The 20,569-nt window shown below is 38.0% G+C and overlaps 1 protein-coding gene across 6 annotated transcripts in view; it reads right to left on the bottom strand.

Annotated features, from left to right (window-relative positions):
• Positions 1-20,569, bottom strand: part of agap3 (ArfGAP with GTPase domain, ankyrin repeat and PH domain 3) — a 139,749-nt gene that overhangs the window by 76,894 nt on the left and 42,286 nt on the right. For 2 of the 6 annotated variants that reach the window (XM_055033866.1, XM_055033868.1), the window contains exon 1: positions 5,236-7,255. The exons of 3 other annotated variants lie outside the window; for them this stretch is intronic. In XM_055033866.1, the coding sequence (XP_054889841.1) occupies positions 5,236-6,787 (1,552 nt within the window). In that variant the 5' untranslated portion in view covers positions 6,788-7,255. Of the gene's footprint in view, positions 1-5,235; positions 7,256-20,569 lie in introns of those variants that run through there. One more of the 6 variants, XM_055033863.1, reaches the window with a different exon arrangement.

The following is a 20,569-nucleotide window of genomic DNA, read 5'->3' as shown; positions in this document are numbered from 1 at the left end:
CTGAGGAGCAGACAGCTCAAAGTAGGTTACACCAGACTGATCAGATAAAGCTATTCCCTTGTTTTCTTACATTTCCCGTTGTTTCCTATTTCCTTTGAGTTAAACAAGCAGCGACTGGACACATTGTAGTGTACTCAGTTTTTTTAGAGTCAGCATTTGAACACTTTCCCATTTCGTCAACCAACAACTGCAATGTGTTTTACAGACAATTTGCAAAATTGTGACGTAGTTTTCAAAACCTTTTCCCAAATAGAACCATGAAAAGTGTGACATGCACATGTATTCAGTTCCATTTACCAAAGTAACTAAAGAAAGACACTTTTAGAGGACACTTTAATTAATAAAAATATAATTAATATTTTTTCTATATATGTGTATATAGAAAAGTATACTTTGAGCTGAACGCTCAACTATGTGTGTTTGCCAGAGAATATTAGTGAACAAGCAGTGTGAAGAACAAGAAACAAACCACAGAGCTCAGGGAGAAAGTTGTGTTTAAAGCAAAGTTATGTTTTAAAATGTTCCATGGAGCACTGTTCGATCAATAATTCAGGCTGGGCAAGAACTGAATTAAAATATGTTGGCAGGAGTATTAGTAATGACTCCACAAATCATCCCTTATTAGAGAAATTTCAAAACGAAAGTCATTGTTGGAAGAAAAAAAAACATTACATGTCATGTTTGCAGTTGATCACAAGCCAGTTTGAGGACACAAACTTCTAGAAGATGAGACAAAAATGTAACTTTTTGGAATACATGCAAAATGCTTAGTGGCAGAAAAAAACTATCACTACACATCCCTGTTATATGTATACAGGTATCATGAAAGAGGATGATTTTTCAGCAGGGACAGGGAAAATGTGCAAAGCTAATGTAAACAGAGATAGATTACATGTTATTACAGATTGGTACAGAGGCTCAGATTCTAACAAGTCAATGACTATAAATACATAGTTGAGTATTCATGTAATGTGATCAAAATGCAAATTGAAAACTGATGTTTCCACATGTTCTCCAGTTATTTTTATTGTGTTTGAACTATTCCCCCACCCCTCAAAAAATAGCAAAAAAATATTGGCCCCAAGTTACAAACCAGATAGAGATGTACCTAAAATCTCCTGCAGCTATATTTCGAGTTAATGTCTGTCACATATACATCTGTATATACAACACATTTTGTCCTGGTCCACACTGAAACTCAATGAAGACACTGAAAAACAACATACCTTTACCAAATGAAAAACAGTAGTTTATGTATTTTTTCTCTGCCTTAAAAATCTCTCAAGAATTCACCAGATACTCTTCCTCAGCAGACAGCTCTATCATTGAGGAGAGATACAGTACAATTACTACGGTCCCCCACTAAAAGAAAGAGCCCTAATTGAATCCTTGTGTTCTTTGTTACATCATCCTTTAAATATGATCATCCCCACATTGCTGTGTCCCAGAATGCCAAGGGAAACAGAGAGCCCCATAATTTCTGATGCCAACAGAGGACACCGGTTTCTTTGTCTTTCTCTCAGGAAAACTATGTTGCCGACGAACATGAGATGTCCTCTAAGTCTTAGGACTGAACCACAGCTGCCCTCATTTTTTTTTTCACTTTCACAGGAGTAGATAATTTAGCAGCAAATTTGTGCAAATGCTTGTTATGAGTGTGCATGTGCGTGTGTGTATATATTTATACTGTGGGACATAAGTGGGTTTTGGAATGAGAGAGATCAGCTCTGAGGTCTACACTTACACACCGACTTTCCAACCAGACCATTCCACCATCAGAAATTACAGGCTGAGAATTCATCATGCAAACTACTTCAATCGCTTGCCAACCTCACAACCAAGTTTCTCTGTTTTCATTTTACCATGGTGTCCTGTCCAAAATTGGCCTGTAGCATCTTTCTTCTCCGTGCTGTTTTTCAAAAATACGCATCCACTAACAAAATAACCAAGGAATGCTCTCATCTCCTGGGATGTATTCCCAAAACTCAACCTGTAATTTCTCTCAAAGGGAACAGATAAGTAGCAAACACAATTATGCAAGGCCATTCCAGAGGAGTCTGGAGAACCAACTCTACTTAAAGCTCATCAAGCACTTTGCAGACACGTATAAGTCAGTTCTCTGAAAATACACAGACTATTCCATTTCAGATAACATTAACATAACATCAGCAAAAGTTGCATTTCCAGCCATAATTTTTGAACAGCTGTCTCAGGTTTTATTGTTAATAAGAAAATCCATCAGATGCTACAAGCAGCAATCAGTGCAAGGAATGCCAACTACTATTAATCCAAAATGAATTTGAAATTATTCAAAACCCTATTGTACCTCACAAAAGTCTTCATACTCCATTTTTTTCTTACATTGTGTAAACCACAAACTGCAATGTATTTGATTTTGATTTAATATGGCTGACAAGCGTAGTCAATACCAGTACACAAAAGAGTGTGTTATGTATATTTTAAATGCAGCACAAGTGAGGCAGTAGCTGAATTGCTTCCCCAACTCGCCAAACAAATCAAGAAGAAAGTTTTTAAGAAGCAGTGATGTGTTTAAAAACAATATCCTAAGCTTTCAACATGTTGCACAACTATGTTCAATCTAATATCAATTCAGTTGAATTCACAATAAAGGAAACACAACATAACAGCAAACCATCCAAAACAGACAGACTGGAATGAGAACCACACAGCTTGCCTAAAGGGAACACAGCAAACGCATAGAAGAAGGTGTTTGGGTCAGAGGAGGGATACATTTAACATTTTGGCCTCCATGCAAAACAATATCTGCTTCCTACTGAAAATGCCAACCTCAGGAAAAAGACATGGCAATGGAAGTATTAAGCTGTGGGGATGTTTTTGTTCAGCAGGTGAGGAAGATTTATTGAGAACAAATATTGCAAGAAATCCTGTTGAAAGCTGTAAAATACTTGAATTGAGGGCTTGCAACAACCCTAAAGTTGCAGCCAAATCAACAATAGAATGGTTTAGATTAGATAAACATTGCAGTCAGAGCTATGTCCAGAGCCGAAATTAACTTAAAATACGTATGACTACTTGAGATGGTGTTCTTAAAAGGTCTGTAATCAGACTGAGTTTGAGCTATAGTTTGAAAAAAGGAAAGGGAAAGCAAAAACCACATATTGCTCTAAAGCAAAGCTGGTAGAGATATACCCCAGAAACACTGTTGCCCTAAATGCAGTGAAAGATGGTTCTACAAAGTACTGACTCGGGCTGGCCGAATACTTTTTTTTTTCCCAAGTATTTTTGAATTATTTGTTTAAAATATCAAAAATGCATTCTTTTTCTCTGACTTTATAATGATACACAACTTTATTAGTCTATAATTGCACAAAACAATAGTGTTTTTTTTTTATAACATGACAAAATGTGAAAACATTGAAGAAGACTTTTGAATGAAAATGGAAACCGAAGTGTTAAATAGATCTCAAACTTCTTCCTGAAACTGTTTCAGAACAGAAGGATCCAGGTATCCTAGCAAATAAAAGTTACAAAGAACAAAATGTACTCTGGCTGAGATTTGCAGGGACAGATGCTGAAAGGCAAGTTACAGCCACTTGGCAGATTTCTTCGCTTTGCATATTTTATATGTGACATTTCAACATTTCATTTACTCCATAGACCCTACAGCAGTGCAGCATTTTCACTGTGTTTGAGATTATGTTCAGAACATAACTACTCACTGTAGAATTGTTTCTTCTTCTTTTTTTTTTCTTTTTTTTCAATTTGTAGACTTGGGAGCAGGCAGACAGAATCAAAAAGCAAGATGAAGTTAAAACAGGAATTACTGTTGGCAGAAATTTACAGGGAGTGATATCAAATGAGACAGCAGAGGGAATTCCATCCTCATGAATAACTTTTATGTGAGATTCAAGAAAAGCATACATGGATCTATACAAAGTCAAGGGGAATTTTCTTCAAAGTGTTCAAAAGTCAGCACGCGTTTGAACAAATCTCTATCACAACTCCTGGTAGGGTGTTGCTTTATATATTCCAACCTTAAATAGATATGTGCACTGCAGACTGTGTCAGCCGATCTGAGAACCCTGTGGAGCCCCTTGTCTCAATGCATGGGCCACTGATCACTGCTTAGTATACAGGTGCGATGGAGTTGCTTTGTTCATCCACAAATGGGGGGCGCGGGAGAGTGGAGACAGCTTCACACTCACCTAGAGTCCCTTCCCCCCCAAACCTCACTGTGTGTATGTGTTCAGTTTTAGTCAAACTGGGCTTCAGCTTTCTGGATTTAAATTTAAGAACAAGCACTTAGGCAGGTAGCGACAGGCGCCGAGTCCCGCCCCGGGCATTGAACACTCAGCTTTGCTCAGGTTGATCGGCGCACCTACATTCCTGATGCCTGACTGAAGCTGCGGTGGAATAAATGGTCAAACCCTGACTGTCAATCCACCATTTCATGGGAGAAAACAAACAAAGGAGTTCAACAGGGCACTTTAAGTACTTTGTATAACCTAAACATATAGCTTCAGTTTTTGACATAATGAGTGGGTTAACATCGGATATGTGATACCTCACATCGACAAATTTTAAACTGGAACCATTAATACAGAAAGTTACAAACATTTCCCTCTTTTCTGGCTGCTCTTTCAGACTACTGGACAAACACACTCCACTGTCAGAATTAACCTTTAAACACTGTGCTTAAGTTGTTTTCTCCCCATCATTATTGCATGTAAGCCCTCCTAATATAGCTCTGCAAGACTGCCAAATGCATCCTCATTACTGCTACTGACTGCTTTAATGTGACTGCTTTAAGCTGCATTTCCGACAGAATGTTATCAAGAAATAGTGCAGTACACAGCCCTGCTGCCTCACTCTTAAAGAAGCTAGGTTGTATTCCAGTTTGATTTTATTTTACTTTTCTACCTATTTACTCGAGAATAAAAAAAAACCTTCTATAAGCAATATGTAATAGCTATGAAACAGCATACAAAGAGGAGGGCTACCAATGAAAAACAATGGAAAGATGAAGCACCCAAAATAGAATTTTAAGAGGACTCTCTGGCAGACATTTTTGAACCCCATCCAAACTTACAATTCCCCACATGTTTCTCATTTGCTTGTCCACATTGGGGGAAAATGGAAAAGGGGAAGTACCCTTCTGCAATTCTGCAAGCTGTAGCTTTATTTGGAGTGAATGATGGTCTATGAATGGAGAGTGGAGCAATAAAAGAATGTCCACACTCTTGCAGGACTTACCTTGACCTTTGTGGTAGTCTGTGCCTGCCAGAGTCTCTATGGTGATTGGCTGTGCCTTATTATTCCCAGGCTGGGGACACTGGTCATTGTCTTTGTTATGGGGCTGCTGGGATTCACATTTCGGCTGCTCTTTCCTCCTGAAATGTCTGGCTATGAGCTGCCATAAGCTTTGTTCTTCCTGCACTGGTTTGGAAGATAATTTTGTAGGACACAGGGGTACCTCCATTACCTTGGTTTTCCCCCTGCTGTGGTACTGAATGTACTGCATGCCCCCATCTTCTGTGGGTTCACATGAAGCTGGGAGCATTTTTCCTGTGAGATACGAGAATGGCCGTGGATGCATTGTTGTCTCCTCTCCAGAACTATTAATTTGAGAGTACTCCCTTGACTCCCCCGGAAACCCCAGATTGACTTTCTCACGTGGCCGATTCCTCCTGATTCGCAAACTGAAGCTCCGTTTTAGAGAGGTCAGTGTAGTTTTGGAAGTATCAGATTTGTTGGATTTTATGAAAGATGCCGCATCCTTGTCCGTGTCTTTATTCCTATCTTGAGATGTTTTCCCAAACAGTTTCCAACGAAAGCCACCTTTAAAAAATCCTCCTCCATCATTGCATGTGTGGTTACAGTTCATTTGGCTGTCAATATAGTCATCAGAGCCTTTCTTTCGTAGTTCCAGTACGGTCATGCTAACAGGCCTGGGTTTCCAGGTCCTTTGTCGGGACCGGAGAGGCACATCTGCAGATCCTGATGACTTTTGAGCCAACACAGAGTTGAGGCCATCTACTACCCACAGTTCAGACTTCCTGCTCCTGTGCTGCTCATTATTTTGCAAAACTCCTTCCCCTTTGCAGAGGTCATGGGGCTGTTGTTCTGACAGAACTGGGCCCTGGCCTGCCAAAATGCAAACACTTCTCGGCCTCCCAAGCAGTTTTTCTTGATCCAGGTGAGATCTTGATCTTTGCTGTTCAACTGGGTTGCCATACATACTCATCGTTCTCCTGCTGAGCAAGGCTTCATTCTGCTTCGGCCTCCGTAACACGGCCCGCGGTAAAGATCTGTGCTCTTCAATGATGGCATGACCCCCATGGACCAGTCTGTCAACACGTAGGGTGACAGAGCATGACGGTGAACTCTGAATATGTTGCTTCTGGGTATCCGCCTGAGCTGTTAACTCTACCATGTCTCTATTGCATTTTGAGTTCTTGGAGGATTGTTTCAAAAACCTGTCTGTCTTCATTTTTCTCTCCACCTCCTCCTCCACAATTACCTCCTCTTTGGAACTTCCATGTCTGCTTGTGCCAATCAGGGAGGGCCAGGTGCTGAGTTTCTGTCGTGCTCTGCCCGGCCTCGGGCTGTTCTCCATTGGCACAAGATTCATTAGCTCTCCCTTTAGGTGGGTAGTGACCCACCCCATGTTGGGCTCAGACGATGCCGCATCTCTTTGTGTTTTCTTCAGGGTAATTGAGAGATGGTAAAAACTTAGCCCCTCCTGCTGTTGACTTTCAGTGGCACTCCTTGGGGTCACATCCACAGTTCCACTAAGGAATAGCATCACCCTTGAATCAAACAAATCCACGCATATTTCTTCATTCACACACTAAAATAAGCATGAAAGGCTGTCCATCTGCCTAGGAGCTGAAAGTCGGTTCATAAAGTCCTTCATTGAAGCCTAAATTCCTATCCCAGGCATAATCCTTCACCTCTGACATGGAAAAAAAAACTTCAAACAAGTTAGTGCAATGCCTCACTGCCACCTGCATCCTCTGGCTCCTTTACTAAGCAGACTCCCAAAGGATTTTTCACTCTCCAGCGCCGGTACCTGTCCAGCGTAAAGAATTGCCCAAAAGAAAAACAAGTTCTTTAAGCAAGACATATTTGGAGCAGATAAAAAAGAAACTCGAATCATCCCCCTTAGTTCTTCATCCGTCTTTGTTTGGCAAGTTTACGAACCGCGAGCACTGCTTGCAGTTGGTGCAGACAAACCCCTTAATCTCTGAGTTCTTGCCATGTAGAGCATGAGGGAGTGTGTCTGTGTTTGAACTTTCAGCTGCCTTCCAACCCCTGGGACACACGGAAAACAAGGAGTGGATCCCAGGAGCATTGAACACACCCTCCTTCTTTCTTCAGAGCTGGCAGAAACCCTGGAGATAAAACTAAGCATGGGAGCAAGCGACTCTTGAGCTGGTGTAAGCAGACAATACACCACAATAAACATACATGGATAGACACTTTGTGTTCTTCTGGTCACTGGCAAAACACAACAAACAAGGATTAATGTTCATGTTTAGTGGAAAGATAGAGAATAAAGTGTGACAAATCCGTGATATGCTTTGCACATTTCTGCATGTGTTTTTTATTTTTACCAGCCATACATGATCTACACAAAATAAATACTAATATACACATACTGCTTAGTGTTTGCACACCAAATTGCAATAATTAACAGGATTTCCTTCTGCATCTTTGAAAACTTGTGTTGGTAAACATGGACTAACCATAAACCACAGAGCAGGCTTCAGGTGTCTCTGACTGCAGTCTACACTCAGTGGGAGAGCTTAAGCTTAATTCCAAGATTGGATGACAGCTATTTATGGTGAGGAAATTATTCTTTTTAAAGCACTGACAGTAACTGTGCAGGAAATGCTGCTGTGGGCATCATATGAATTATGCTCTGTGCATTGCAACATGACATGATTTCAATTCACCATATGTAATTAAAAAGCTTGAAGACAGAGCTATCTAAGTAGAGTGGCAATGGAATTATCCAACATTTTAATTTCTCACCTTAATTTCATAATAGTGTCTTGCTTCATTTAGTATGAACAAAGCTGTGGGTTAACAATTGCAGAATGATGAAGCCAGATTCATCACACAGGCAACTCCTGTAATTACTGCATGGAGAGAGCTGGAATACTGCCCCTCTGTGGTCATTTATGGAACGGATTTAATAATGCAGTGGGATAAGATATCTATTTACGTAAGAGTTATCAATTAGGTTCAAGTTTACTAGGACTCCACCAGAACTACCCACACAATCCTCCATAACATAAAAATGTTTCAACATCTAATTTAAAATGTCTACTTATCTGGTTCATTATTGTGGTACTGCCTTTTATAGTCTTTTTATGGTGCAGTAATACAACAACATATGGACTTTTCAGTCTATGTCTTATGTATATAACTCTACCCTGGCAGTTTACTGGAATATAGGTGTTATGATAAAGGAAGTTTCCTATTTATTGATACTGCACACTTTATTGAAAAATTGTGTTTATGTATCCCATTTTTACTTAGATAAAATAAAAAAATAAAAAGCTTGTCAGCTCAGATTTCCTTCAGAAACCTATTTACTATTGATGCCTTGCGGTTTTTAGTCCAAAAATAATTTTGGCCTCAGATTTCTGAGAAAAATTTAACTTGATACATTTTTAAAGGTTATACATTTCTTGGGAGAATCACAAGAAAGCGAAAGAATAAGAGCCAAACAAAAGGTAAAACAATACAAAATAATAATAAAAATAGACAGCACATAATTTGGTAGAAATAAGAGGCTTTATTCCCCCACAATTGGCAGACCAAAACCAACAAGTTTACCCAGTTTATTTCAGGGTAAAACAAATGATTTTTTTCATCTACCAAAGTTCCCCAGCCAGCAATTTGCTGAACTCCCTTTTGATACATAAAGGTAATAGTGATATATTGTTGGTCTTGTGCTAGAAGTTGGGCTAAACAGAAAGGTTTTAACACCTGCAAATCAAATGTTAAGCATCTGCATTATGTCTTACTACTTTACAGATTACGCTGCTTCTTATTAATATTGTCAACCATTGCAAATGGAAGTTAGCAAGTCACTGAATATAATAATTAGCAAATCCTACAGATTCAGTTTGATTTCATTGAAAAATCCTAGTTTTAATTTCAGCATTAATGGAGTACATAAGCACTTGTTTTCTTTCAGTGTTCTTTACAACAGCATAGTTAGTATGTTTGTATTTACCTTAAAATATACACATCACAATTGTTGTACTGCTACAGGTAGCCCAAAGAAGAAGTAGTACCTTTAACACACTCGGAAAACCATGGCTTCAAAAGTTGAAGCTCAATAGCTGCAAGTATGTTTTTAAGCATATCATTTAAAATTAAATGTTCTTCAATGCTTCTTAATAAAGTTACCCAAAGGTTTCTTTTCATTTTGACATTACTCTTTAGTAATGACATTACTCTTTAGTAATGTCAAAATGAAAGCAAAACCATTTCAGGAATTCACAACTAATTGTTTATAAACATGCCAAATCACAGAACATTCTTCTAGAGCAGGATATTTTCAGCATTTAAGTTAGCTCCCGTTCTCATCTGACAGCTCGCTTGTGCATTTTACCTGAGACTAGAAAGTAGAGGTAGGTGTCATCATGGAGCAAAATGTCCTTTCCACTCCACTAGGCTAAGAGGTGTCAGGTTTGCCTCTGACTTGTGATGCAGAGCAGCATAGTCAATTTATGACTTTCAAAACTATTCAGAATTTAGCAATTCTACTGATTTTTTCCAACTGGGTTTGGACATTTTTGCCACTGACTGCTAGTGTAGATGTAATTTCCTGCAAATCAGTTATCACCTGCATGTTTGTCCTTTGTTGATTTTGTCCAGTTTGCTACACTGGACAAAAGCTTTTTGTCATATTTTCAATATAGCAGTTTCCAGCAGAAGCTAGAGAAGTTACTGGAGCGTCTAACAAAGTGAGCCAAAGAGGTCATGTGCTGTGCTAAGTCGCTTCGCTCTTGTAATTCGCAATACAGGTGTTAGCAAGCTAGCAGCAAGACTCACAGAGAGGATTACAGTTAATCCACAATTATGGAGTTTTTGTTGCTGTGGTCCTGTTGTGTCCAGAGATAGTCCGGATTGAGTATGTCCAGGGTTTTCTAACACAGCTTCACCTGTGTATCCTGCACTCTGTTTTTCTTTGCTCCAGAGCATAAAGCATCTTTTTTGTAAACCAATCCTGAAGACTGCCGGGGAAAAATCTTTTGGAAAAATTGGTTTGTCATTTTTCTGATTTTCTACAAATCTGTCAACATGTCGGCCTTGATTATATTGTGCTTATAGGCCATTTATTTCAGATGTCATTGCAAAAAAAAATTTATTTAATTTTTTTAGCAGCACAGTTTTTTTTATGACCTTTCCCCATTCTTTCCAATAAAATAGTCAAAAAAGTGGCCTTATTTTATCTCTTTGTGATATTACAAATAAAGCAATCAATTCTTGTGACTAAAACACCACTATGTTTTCCGCATAGACATAAAGCCAAATTCACAAATGTAAGGTTAAATTTGTAGAGTATTGGAAAATACAACTGATGTATATATAGCCTGTTAATAAGGTAAAATTATTTACCTTTTAACTGAATTAATCTATTTTGCAGCCATGTCTAGATTTTAGCCATTTAAGTGATATCATTGTCAGCTGTACAAAGCTCCAGAAAAATATACTTGCATCCCTTAAGAATTACTCTGATTAGATTACATTAAAGGTTTGACTGAAATCTTCTTAAATCTCCACATCTTTATATTATTATAATAAACTTTAAAATACCATCAATATAATTTCATAACATAATATTCAAAGTACTTTTTTTCAGAATTCCAGAAGAAACAGAGCCAAACAGTGACATTACAATCATGTCATTGTTTGGGCCTCTTTTTTTTCACTTTTAGATAGTTTGTCTTATGCTAACTTTTTTAAAGCGTCTTAAAAGCAGAGCAAGTAAAATAATGCAACCTATTCACAAAATCTATTTGTCTGATTCCGAACTGAAAACGGAATCAGCACTACATCGATTATCGTCAGAGCTTAGGAAATTTCTAGTGGTGTGATATTTCCAAAGTAATTACTAGGACAAAGCAGGGAACAGATATGCCTGAACAGCAGACGTAACAGAATGACAGTCAGGCTGCACTACAGTGTTTATATGGGGACACAGACACTATGAGTGACAAACGATGGTGTTGTCTGGCAGATTGTATGATGGGTCCAAGCCACATGAGTAAAGCTTGCTAACCCCCTGTCAGAATCAGAACATGAGTCAGTCTGAGGAACACAGTCGTGCACATATGTGCGCTCGTTCACAAAAATGGTCACGTCGGAAGCTGACACGAGAATCGTTGTTGCACAATGCTGTCTAGCTTCCTGCTAAAATAATGTTGTAAAACTTGCTCTGTTTTGTTTTGAAGGTAATGGTGACTTCATTCTCACGTAAACAACTGCACCGTGATGTGTAAAACAGGAAAACATGTACAGTGCATGCCTTCCACATTATTCAGTGTTCAGTGATGGATATGCAAGACAAATTAGTGCCGAGGCTTGTGACAGTGACTCACTTGATTTAATGAGAACAAAGCTGTTTATGGCTTTTCAGAGGTACTGGTATCAGGCAACGCTGTGTGAACATGAGAATGTGAAAAATTCAAAACGGAAGCCAATATGGAGAGAAAGAGGACCTCATTCACAGAAATACACCTTTAGTGACGAGGCGTCTGGTTTTGCTGAACATATTCATAAATTGTGATTAGACACCAGATTCATTAACTTAAATGCTAGTCAGCCATTTTGTTTGTGAGTCTTTTATTTAATTTTTATATATCTCATTTGCCAATATGAAAGTTTTGCTTTAGTGAGAGACAGTTCCATACTTGGGTAAACAAAATATCTTATGAGGAAATCAATTTGTCAAAAATGTTCGAAATTTGACCAGGAAATGATGCCACATTAGCTATGAAATAATTCTGCTAAAAACTCTGCAGAGATCCAAGTGGTTAGTTAGCAAGCTAACTACAATTGGTAGCCTTATCCATTTGAAGTATGTGCTCCTATTATCTTTTTTTTTTTAATAAAAGGAAGATGTGATTAAATTTACTCAAGCTTTCATATGCTCCAAAACATATGATGTCACTGAAAAATGACATACGTTTTTAAAAGTTTCATATGGTGACTTCTAGAGTAGAATTATAAACTCTCGACTGTTCATGCTCTGGTTGCATCTTTTTTGAGTAAAATTAAGAACAAATAGCATGATATGGAAAGTGTGAAAGACCTACACTAAAGGTAGGGTAGTTAATTTAACATCTTGGCCAAAATAAATGCCACTTAATGGATTGAAGGATCAGCAGAGTATTTTATAAATACAGTTATTTATTAAATAAAATAAAATAAATAAAGTCATTGTTAAATGGCTTTAATTATGTTAAATGTTTTGCCAATACCTAATCTCTAGTACCATTAAACATTTACGCAATTATTTCCTTTGTAGTATGGAACATTCATCAACATTGCAAAGGAAGAAACTAACATTTATTCATAGTAAAAAAATATTTTATAAAATTTGCCTTAATTTACTCTTAAAGGTGTAACAATTATTCTCTGATGCCATCTAGTGTTAAAGATTGAATAATGCAGCAAAGTAAAAATAGTCAGATCCACTTATTTTGGTTGTTTCATATCTTTGTAATGAGAAAAAAGAAAGAAAAGCAAATAAATAAAGACATCTATCTACTCTTATATATGTAATAACCTTAGGTGACCAATTAAAAATCGGGGAGATCTGAAGAGTGTAGGCGGTGTGGGTTATAAGGTTTTGTATAAGCAACCAATTAGGATGCACTGAAAAGTCTGTAATTTTTTGCATGTTCACACCACTGTGGATGACTTGGAAACACACAAAAGCAAAACACCTTGAATCGTGTTTCAGTTGTAAAATGTGTGGAGGAGAAAGTGTGACCTTTCTGCATCTGTGAGAATGACGTGTAAAGCAATAACATTACAATGTAGCACAGTGCAAAACAAATGTATGAGCCGTTTCAAGAATTGTAATACAAATCCGACAAGCAGATGAGGTTTGCGAAATATAGCGACATTCTGCAGCCAGACCTCTGCATTGGCACATGACACAGCTGTTTCCCCAAAGACAAGTAAACAGACAGGTGTTTAACATGATGCCTGTGAAGAAACATCGTCTCATGATGCCTGTGAAGAAACATCGTCTCATGCCTCTTAACTCGACCGCAACTGCAATGTTTCTCCTTCAATTATTCATTGACATTTCAGGAAAAACTAAGTAGAATGGAAAAAATAAAAACAAGGATGTAAATATGGAGGAATGTGAGATAGAGTAGGACACCTTCCACCCACATAAGTGGGAAAGAGCTAGCAATAGCATATATTTCAGGGGTGGAAAGCCTCCAAATCATGTAAAGCCAATGAAATACCTAATTTTCTGAAAATACATAAAGCAGATTAACTGACAATAGAAACATGTATTTGGGCCATATTTAAATAAGATAAAAGTATCTCTTTAAATCCACAATTTTTAGCTGTTGTATACTCACCAACCATTTTATTAGGTGCACTACAGCGCTTGTTAAATATTTTAGAAACGTCTTATCTGTATGGATTTCTCTACACAACCATCTCTTAGGTTTACATAAAATGTTAAAAACATAGAAACAATCCAGTGAGAGGCAACTGGGTGAAAAAATGCCTGATTGTCCCAGGAGGATAGAAAGCCAATAATAGCTCTAATGACAACTTGTTCTAGTAAAGTTAGTTAAAATATGATCTCAGAATTTGGCAAAAAAAAAACATAAAATATGGATTTATCCTGCTACAGTATATAGGGAAAATAATCTTAATCATTAGACAGCCAAAAATCTGTATCAGCCCTGTGAAGCCGGATTGATGCATCTCTAGTTTTTATGATGGTAAACCATAACAGGTGCATCTGCGATGAATTAATCTATGTACGGGAACACACGAAATCACACAGTGAAGATTTACCCCCTTCATACAACTGATTACACAAAATTACCAAACCCTCCCCCTTTGTTCATTGATGCTGAATTAATATAGGCAAATGAATAAGCCAGAAGCCTCACATGTAGACGGCGAGTGGCTACAGACTGCAAGGAAAGTTTATGATAATTATGCTTGCAGTAGTGGTACCGAGCGTGGGCGTAGAGCTTTTTAAAATTCAGCTGCACTAGCGATGAGCATACGTCACCATTGCTCCACTGCAGAGAAAATGATAGGTTCCAGGACGTCTGTGGGAGGCTGTGAAAAAAATTCCAGACACTTCTGTCTCTGAAATTCAAGTTTTCAGGGGAGAGCTTGCGCATTTGTACAGTGTGTGTAAAAGAAATATAGAGATGGAGAATTGAGGATACTGAATGAGACAAGGGGTGTGTACAGAAACTGTGGAACCTCCACTACTATCAACATGAAGAAATCTGAAAAAGAATGTTTGGCATTCAGAAATCCACATAAAAGCATAAAAATGTAGGTTTTTCTGTTACTTATGTTCAACAAATGTATTTTTACACTTGTATATTATAGTGACCCTGCTGGCCAATGTTTTAGAATGCCCTAATGAATCGTCCAAAAATATTCAAAGTCCAGAAAGCTTAGGAAGGTTGGGTTTCATACTTGGCTTGGGTGAATGGAACAAACTGGAACAGAGAATGGAAAGATGAAGGCAACCAAATGGTTGGTAAAAAAAAATGACAAAATTACCACAAAGGGAATGTAGGAGGAAGCTGAAGAGAGGCACAGAATTTGAAGGCAGGTTTGTGTGGGTTGGTGGCTCCCAGTCCTCCACCTCCTCCTCTCCATTTTAGCTTGCAAACCCCCGCTCACTTCTGTTGTCATCTGTGAAATCTTGCCTTTCCTTTCATGCAATTATTTCATTTTGTAACTAAACCAAACTAATTTGTAGTAGTAGAAATTTTCAAATGGAGTTAGATACAGTGCCTCGCAAAACTATTCATCTCCTTTTAACATATTTACATCTTATCACATCGCAAACATAAACCTCAGTGTATTATAATTTCTTTTTTAAAACATTTATCAAAAGTTTTCCGTGAAATTGCATTAAGCACCTCTGAGTCTGTGCTACGTAGAAAATTATTATGCTATTCTTGTTTGTTTGTCTTTACCACCTTTGAACACGGAGAAACTGAAACATTTACCAATTCTTCTTCACAAGGTACCTCAACTTGTGAACATAAAACTTTAATCCTTGCCACAGACTAAAAAAGATATTCAGGTCTTGACTTTGATTGGGTCATTCTAACTGTTGCTTTGATCTAAACCAGTAATGTTCAAAATCAGTCCTCAAGAACTGTGACCCATTTTATTTGTTTTCCTATTAGCACACCAGAATGAAAACAATGGATAGTGAGCATGTCCCTGAAGAACTTCCTAGCATGTTGTAGTGGAGCCATTTTAATCACTAGTGTTGAAGCAGGGAAACATCTAAGACATGAAGGACACCACCCTTAAAGAATGACTTTAAGTGACTCTGCCCCCTGATCTCTTCAAACAGTCCATTGCTGTTTGGACTGAATGTATATGTCTACATTTCATAGCAACAACTGGAGAGCATTGCAGGCACCTGTAGTTGCAAAGTGACAAAATGTGAAAAAGTTCTGGCAGTAAAAATACATTTCAAGGCATTGTACAACATTTCATGTGTCATCCACTACTTGACTTTCAGCTGCCTTATTGTTTTCTTCTGCAGTTGTTAAAATAAATAGAAGTGCCAGTCACAGCATCAAAAGATCCCAAAATGAAGACATGTTCTTGTGTCAAAGCAGAGAAGGTCAACCTGCGTTCTATTCTATTACCCAACTTTCCTTCCCTTTGAGGCCTTTGACAGGTTATTTACCAATAACCCCTTTAAGGATTTAATCATCATGTTTGTTGTTCAAAACCACAAGTGTACCATAATTCTTTTCCACATCTACAGATAAATTGTCTGTTTATTGTCCAATTCTGTTCTGTGTTTTGCTCATTTTCTTTCCACTGAAAAGAAAAAGAGGGACATAAATAGTAATTATCAGAACACAGACTTTTCTATAATTTTCTACACCTTTTATTTTCATGCCTGCAATGCCAAACAAGCATTGTCAGAACACCATTCTTCCCGTGACTGTGCTCCAATTGTTGCTATGAGCATAAAAATTTGGGACAGCTGTTGCCTGCACAAGCTCCAATATTTGCTTCTATTAGGCAGATGCAGTTCATGAACCTCAGGTTTACAAAATAAAAACTCTAAGCGGCCCCTTTATTTCGCAGCGCTCGCTTGCTTCCTGAAAGTAATTATGCAATCAGTTTTCAGCAGATAATAGCTCCCGGGCAGTGATGCACCATTGTTTCAGTTTTCACCATGGGATTAATTGTTGTTACGTTTATTAAACTAACTGTGACTGATGATAATCTAAAAAAAAATATCTGAGATTTAGAAACGGACTGCTAGTCCACATGTCCAGAAGCTGGGTCCTTAGCATAACCATGGTAACAAACTTGCAGCTGAGATGAGAGTAAGGAAAGAACTAAGATGAAAAATCAAAACCATTAAAGTGCAACCCAGGCAAGCAACATCTCTTTTACCTTGCTTTTAAAGTGGGTTTTTAGAGTGAAAGTGAATAATCTGAAAGTCGTTAAAGGTAAACCCATCACCGCCTCTACAAGAAATGGCAGACCATCAATATTCTGCTTGAGTACTTCAATTCAGTCAGACAGCCAGACACAAAGCATTAGATCCAGTACAGTCTCAATATCCAGCAGCAAAGTGATGCAGACACCAAGGCTGGAGAGGTCAAATCAAGCATTTGTGCCCTAATTGCTTCTTGACAGATTTATCTGTCAGAGTCAATAAAATGCTGCCACAGTACACGCTCCCTGTGACATTTTTAGGTCACCTCGTCACATCATTTATCCCCGCCAGGTACATCGGAGGAGGAGAACGAGATATTCCATCTTACTATTTGTTTCCTTCAGAACAATGTAAGCACGATTGGCAGGTCAGGAAGAACCTGAGTGATGGTGTCTCATAAGTTTCCTGCAATTTACCTTTTATATTACATCAAACAAGTCAGAGTTTGGTAACAGAATAATGGATGAGATGAAACTTAAACAATTAAGATATAAACCATTTCCAGATACACAAATATGCTCATCAATGTCGTCTTTTTTTTTTCTTTGTCAGATTTTATTTAAAAAAAATATGAGAAGATCAAAACTGCTGATCAATGCTGTTTCAAATCTCTGCAGGGAACCAGAGCATGCTGAATACACAGTTTTTGCAAAGTCGTGTGTTTGATTGCAGAGGCGTTGTCAGGTTTTGACACCTCCTTCAGGGAGCAGAAAATCTGAAAAAATTTCCAGAAGACTACAAACTACCAAACTCACTCTTAAGAAAAGAAAATAAATTGATAACATAAAAACAATTCTAAAAAAATGTTTTGCTGAATTGATTTAACACTACTCAATATATTATATATCAGGTGTTTGAGAAGAAACTGTTGTATATCAACCATTTTCCACTCGCCCTCTCTGACACCCATCAATTCATATCACTGTGTCTACTGAATCACCACAAAACTGAGCATCCTCAGACTGGTATCCAAACCAGAGGCTGCAGGTCTTTCAAACGCTGACAAGACATCTTTATAAGATAAGTGAGAGCTTTCTCCTCTGAAAGTCCTGGAACCCAGTCAATCTGCTATAACTAGAAACTTAATTTAATAATTGCTGCAGCTCTGCAGCGAGGGTCCATGTTGCCAGCTTCTGTGAAAGCGATGTTAAAGGGATAGTTCAGGTATGAGCAAAGTGTGAGATTTCATTCATGCGTTAATGTCTTATAGAACAGAATAGAACAGAAATATCCTATATTATCCCACAGTGCAATGGCAGCAAAGTGACACACGTTTGAAGCATGTATATTCACAGATTAACATAAAAATTTATGTAAAAAATATATAAGAAGATGAGTAGCTGGAAATAACCTTGTAGTAGATATAGAATTATGCTATGAAAAAAATACAATGAAAAAAATAACTACAACAATGTTTTTGTAAGCTTTGACAAAATATTTAGGAATGTGATTCTGTTCTATGGACTTCATTTCTAATGTAATAGTAAATATATGAAATGTCCAATTACTTCACACAACTCTACCTAAAATATCCCTTTAATATATTTTAAGTAAAAACATGAAAGAAGCTGTTGGGGAAAGAAAGTGCATTTTACATGACATGCTGAGATCTGTCGATGGTTTGATAAAAGTGCAAGTGAGCGAAAGAGAACAATATTTTCTGCAGATAACAGAAAGGCTGAACAAAATACATTACATGCTGGAGTTGGAAATGTTGGTAGCCTTTTGGTAGTTTGAGTTGAAGATAGGGCTGGGGGATATGAGAAAAATCTAATATCTTGATATATTTTTGCTATATCACAATACATGATATATAACACAATTTCTAACATTGAGCTCCAATATTATTTTAAACTATAGATCCTTTGCAGCATGATGTCACCCACTCATTTCTCGCTCCATTTCCCTGTTAGACTTAAGTGTAAGCGCATATAAAAAGGGATGCATTATTTTGCTATTAACCAGCCCTATTTGAGAATGGATTCCTTAAAGGGAGTCATGATTAGTTGAACATGTTGGCCTAAATATTTTCTAATTTTCCTTAGCGAAATCAAAAATGTCTGGTTGTGATATGTCAAAAACTCATTTACTTCAAGAAATTGATGTCTTTTGTTATATTTTTCATCCAAGGAGGTCACCACTTTTTCACCCACACAATGCATGCTGGGTTGGGTCCGTTTTATAGAGATTAAACACAGGATGGCTAACTTCACCATCCTTCACCATATGTTCAGTCCATCTTGAGTCTAAACTTTATGAGAATGGTAGATCATAAATCTAGAACATTTTTTAGACCAAATCTAAACCAAGCTAATTTCAGCAACTAAGATATTTTGAGCAATTCATACCTTAAAAAAGCTGCTACAGGCATTCAGTAGGTAAAGTGAAAATGTTGCACTTCAAATGCTAACTCAGTGTATGTGGATGCCACGTCATTAGAAATGTCAGTATATTACATTTATTCTCTGCAGCTTAATTGGATTTGATGGAATCATTTTGTATGCAGAGCATGTCAAAGTACACACTATTATTAAATATTAAAGCCCCATTGATATTTGAAATGTTAGAATCTGCTGCACTCCCAAGCTCTGCTTTTGTTCCAGACCACTAAGGTTGTCCATCCCCTTTCCTTTTGTGTTTCCCAAAACGACAGAAGCAGCCCAATGAGCTGAGAATTTCATTTTGGGTGAGTGGAATCTAACCTGTAGCCACAGAAACCACATAATAATGTGATCCTCCCTCTGGTTCTTCCTCCTCCTCCTTTGTCCTTCTGCATCTCCTCTCCCCATCTCGGTTCCACCCACCCACATGGTCCTCTGCCTCCCCATACTGCTTGCTGAACACTGCATCAGCAGCCTCTCTAGAAGAAAGGAGGCCTGTTCTTTAACTAGACTAAAACAAACAGCGGCCCCCTTCAAAGCTGCTGCAATGTATCCACCTCATCCGCACCCACACCTATTCTTCAGATATAGCCCATTAATGTGATTCTCAGCTATGTAATCTTGCAAGATAAAATACTGCAGACACACAGAGATTAATGAAATTCAGGGAAAGTCCCCCCGACACATCCTGGTCTGCGGGTGAAGATGACGGCAATACTATTTTTACGGTACTCAGGCATCTCCACAGGTACTATTGTTTCTGAGGTCACATGGCTGCGCACCCCAGTGAGAAGCACGCTGCTGCAGTGCACTATTTTTGGGTGCCTGGTAGGAGGAGACAGGTGTGTGCATCCTGTGGAGGTAGAAACCTGCTGAAAGGTGTTTCAGCATTTCACTGTTTCGTGTGGAAAGATGCCATATGGCATAAAAAGAACTAGCCTGGATTCCATGCCTCCCACAGTTAGTAAAACTCTGAATTTAAAAAAGTCAAGGTCAATGTTTGGGATCAAAGGTAACGGCATGTCTGGTCTGCTGCTTGTTTCTGAAAGATGCATCATTTGTCTGGATAAAGTCTGGATGCATGGCCGTCTGGCCAACAGGGTCACGGTCAACCACAGGATCAGGTTTGTCTGAAAAACAGCACAACCCACAGCGCACTGTTTTATATTCCCTATCTTCCCTATCATCAGCTTCTCTAGTTATGCACAGTTGTTTTTCTGTAGTTGTGACCCGTTTCTTAAGCATTTTATACATCTTGTTTATGACCTTTCAACCGTTCACATTAAGCATGCAACCGCTAACAGTGATTTTTGGCCATGAGGGGTGGAAATAAACGTCAGTTTGCAATATCTTACAAAATCTTATGTGAATAAGTGATAAAAATGTGATTTTAAAAATTTGCAACAGAAAAAAATCTTATAGTACTGTTCAGTCTATCAACTAAAATTGGAAGAAGGACATTCATTGTTGCTGC

This window comes from Poeciliopsis prolifica, unplaced genomic scaffold (assembly GCF_027474105.1).
Source record: "Poeciliopsis prolifica strain line A6 unplaced genomic scaffold, Auburn_PproV2 SCAFFOLD008, whole genome shotgun sequence".
NCBI classification, from domain to species: domain Eukaryota; kingdom Metazoa; phylum Chordata; class Actinopteri; order Cyprinodontiformes; family Poeciliidae; genus Poeciliopsis; species Poeciliopsis prolifica.
Note: the sequence above shows the minus strand (reverse complement) of the source record. Positions and strands in the feature narration are given on the sequence as shown.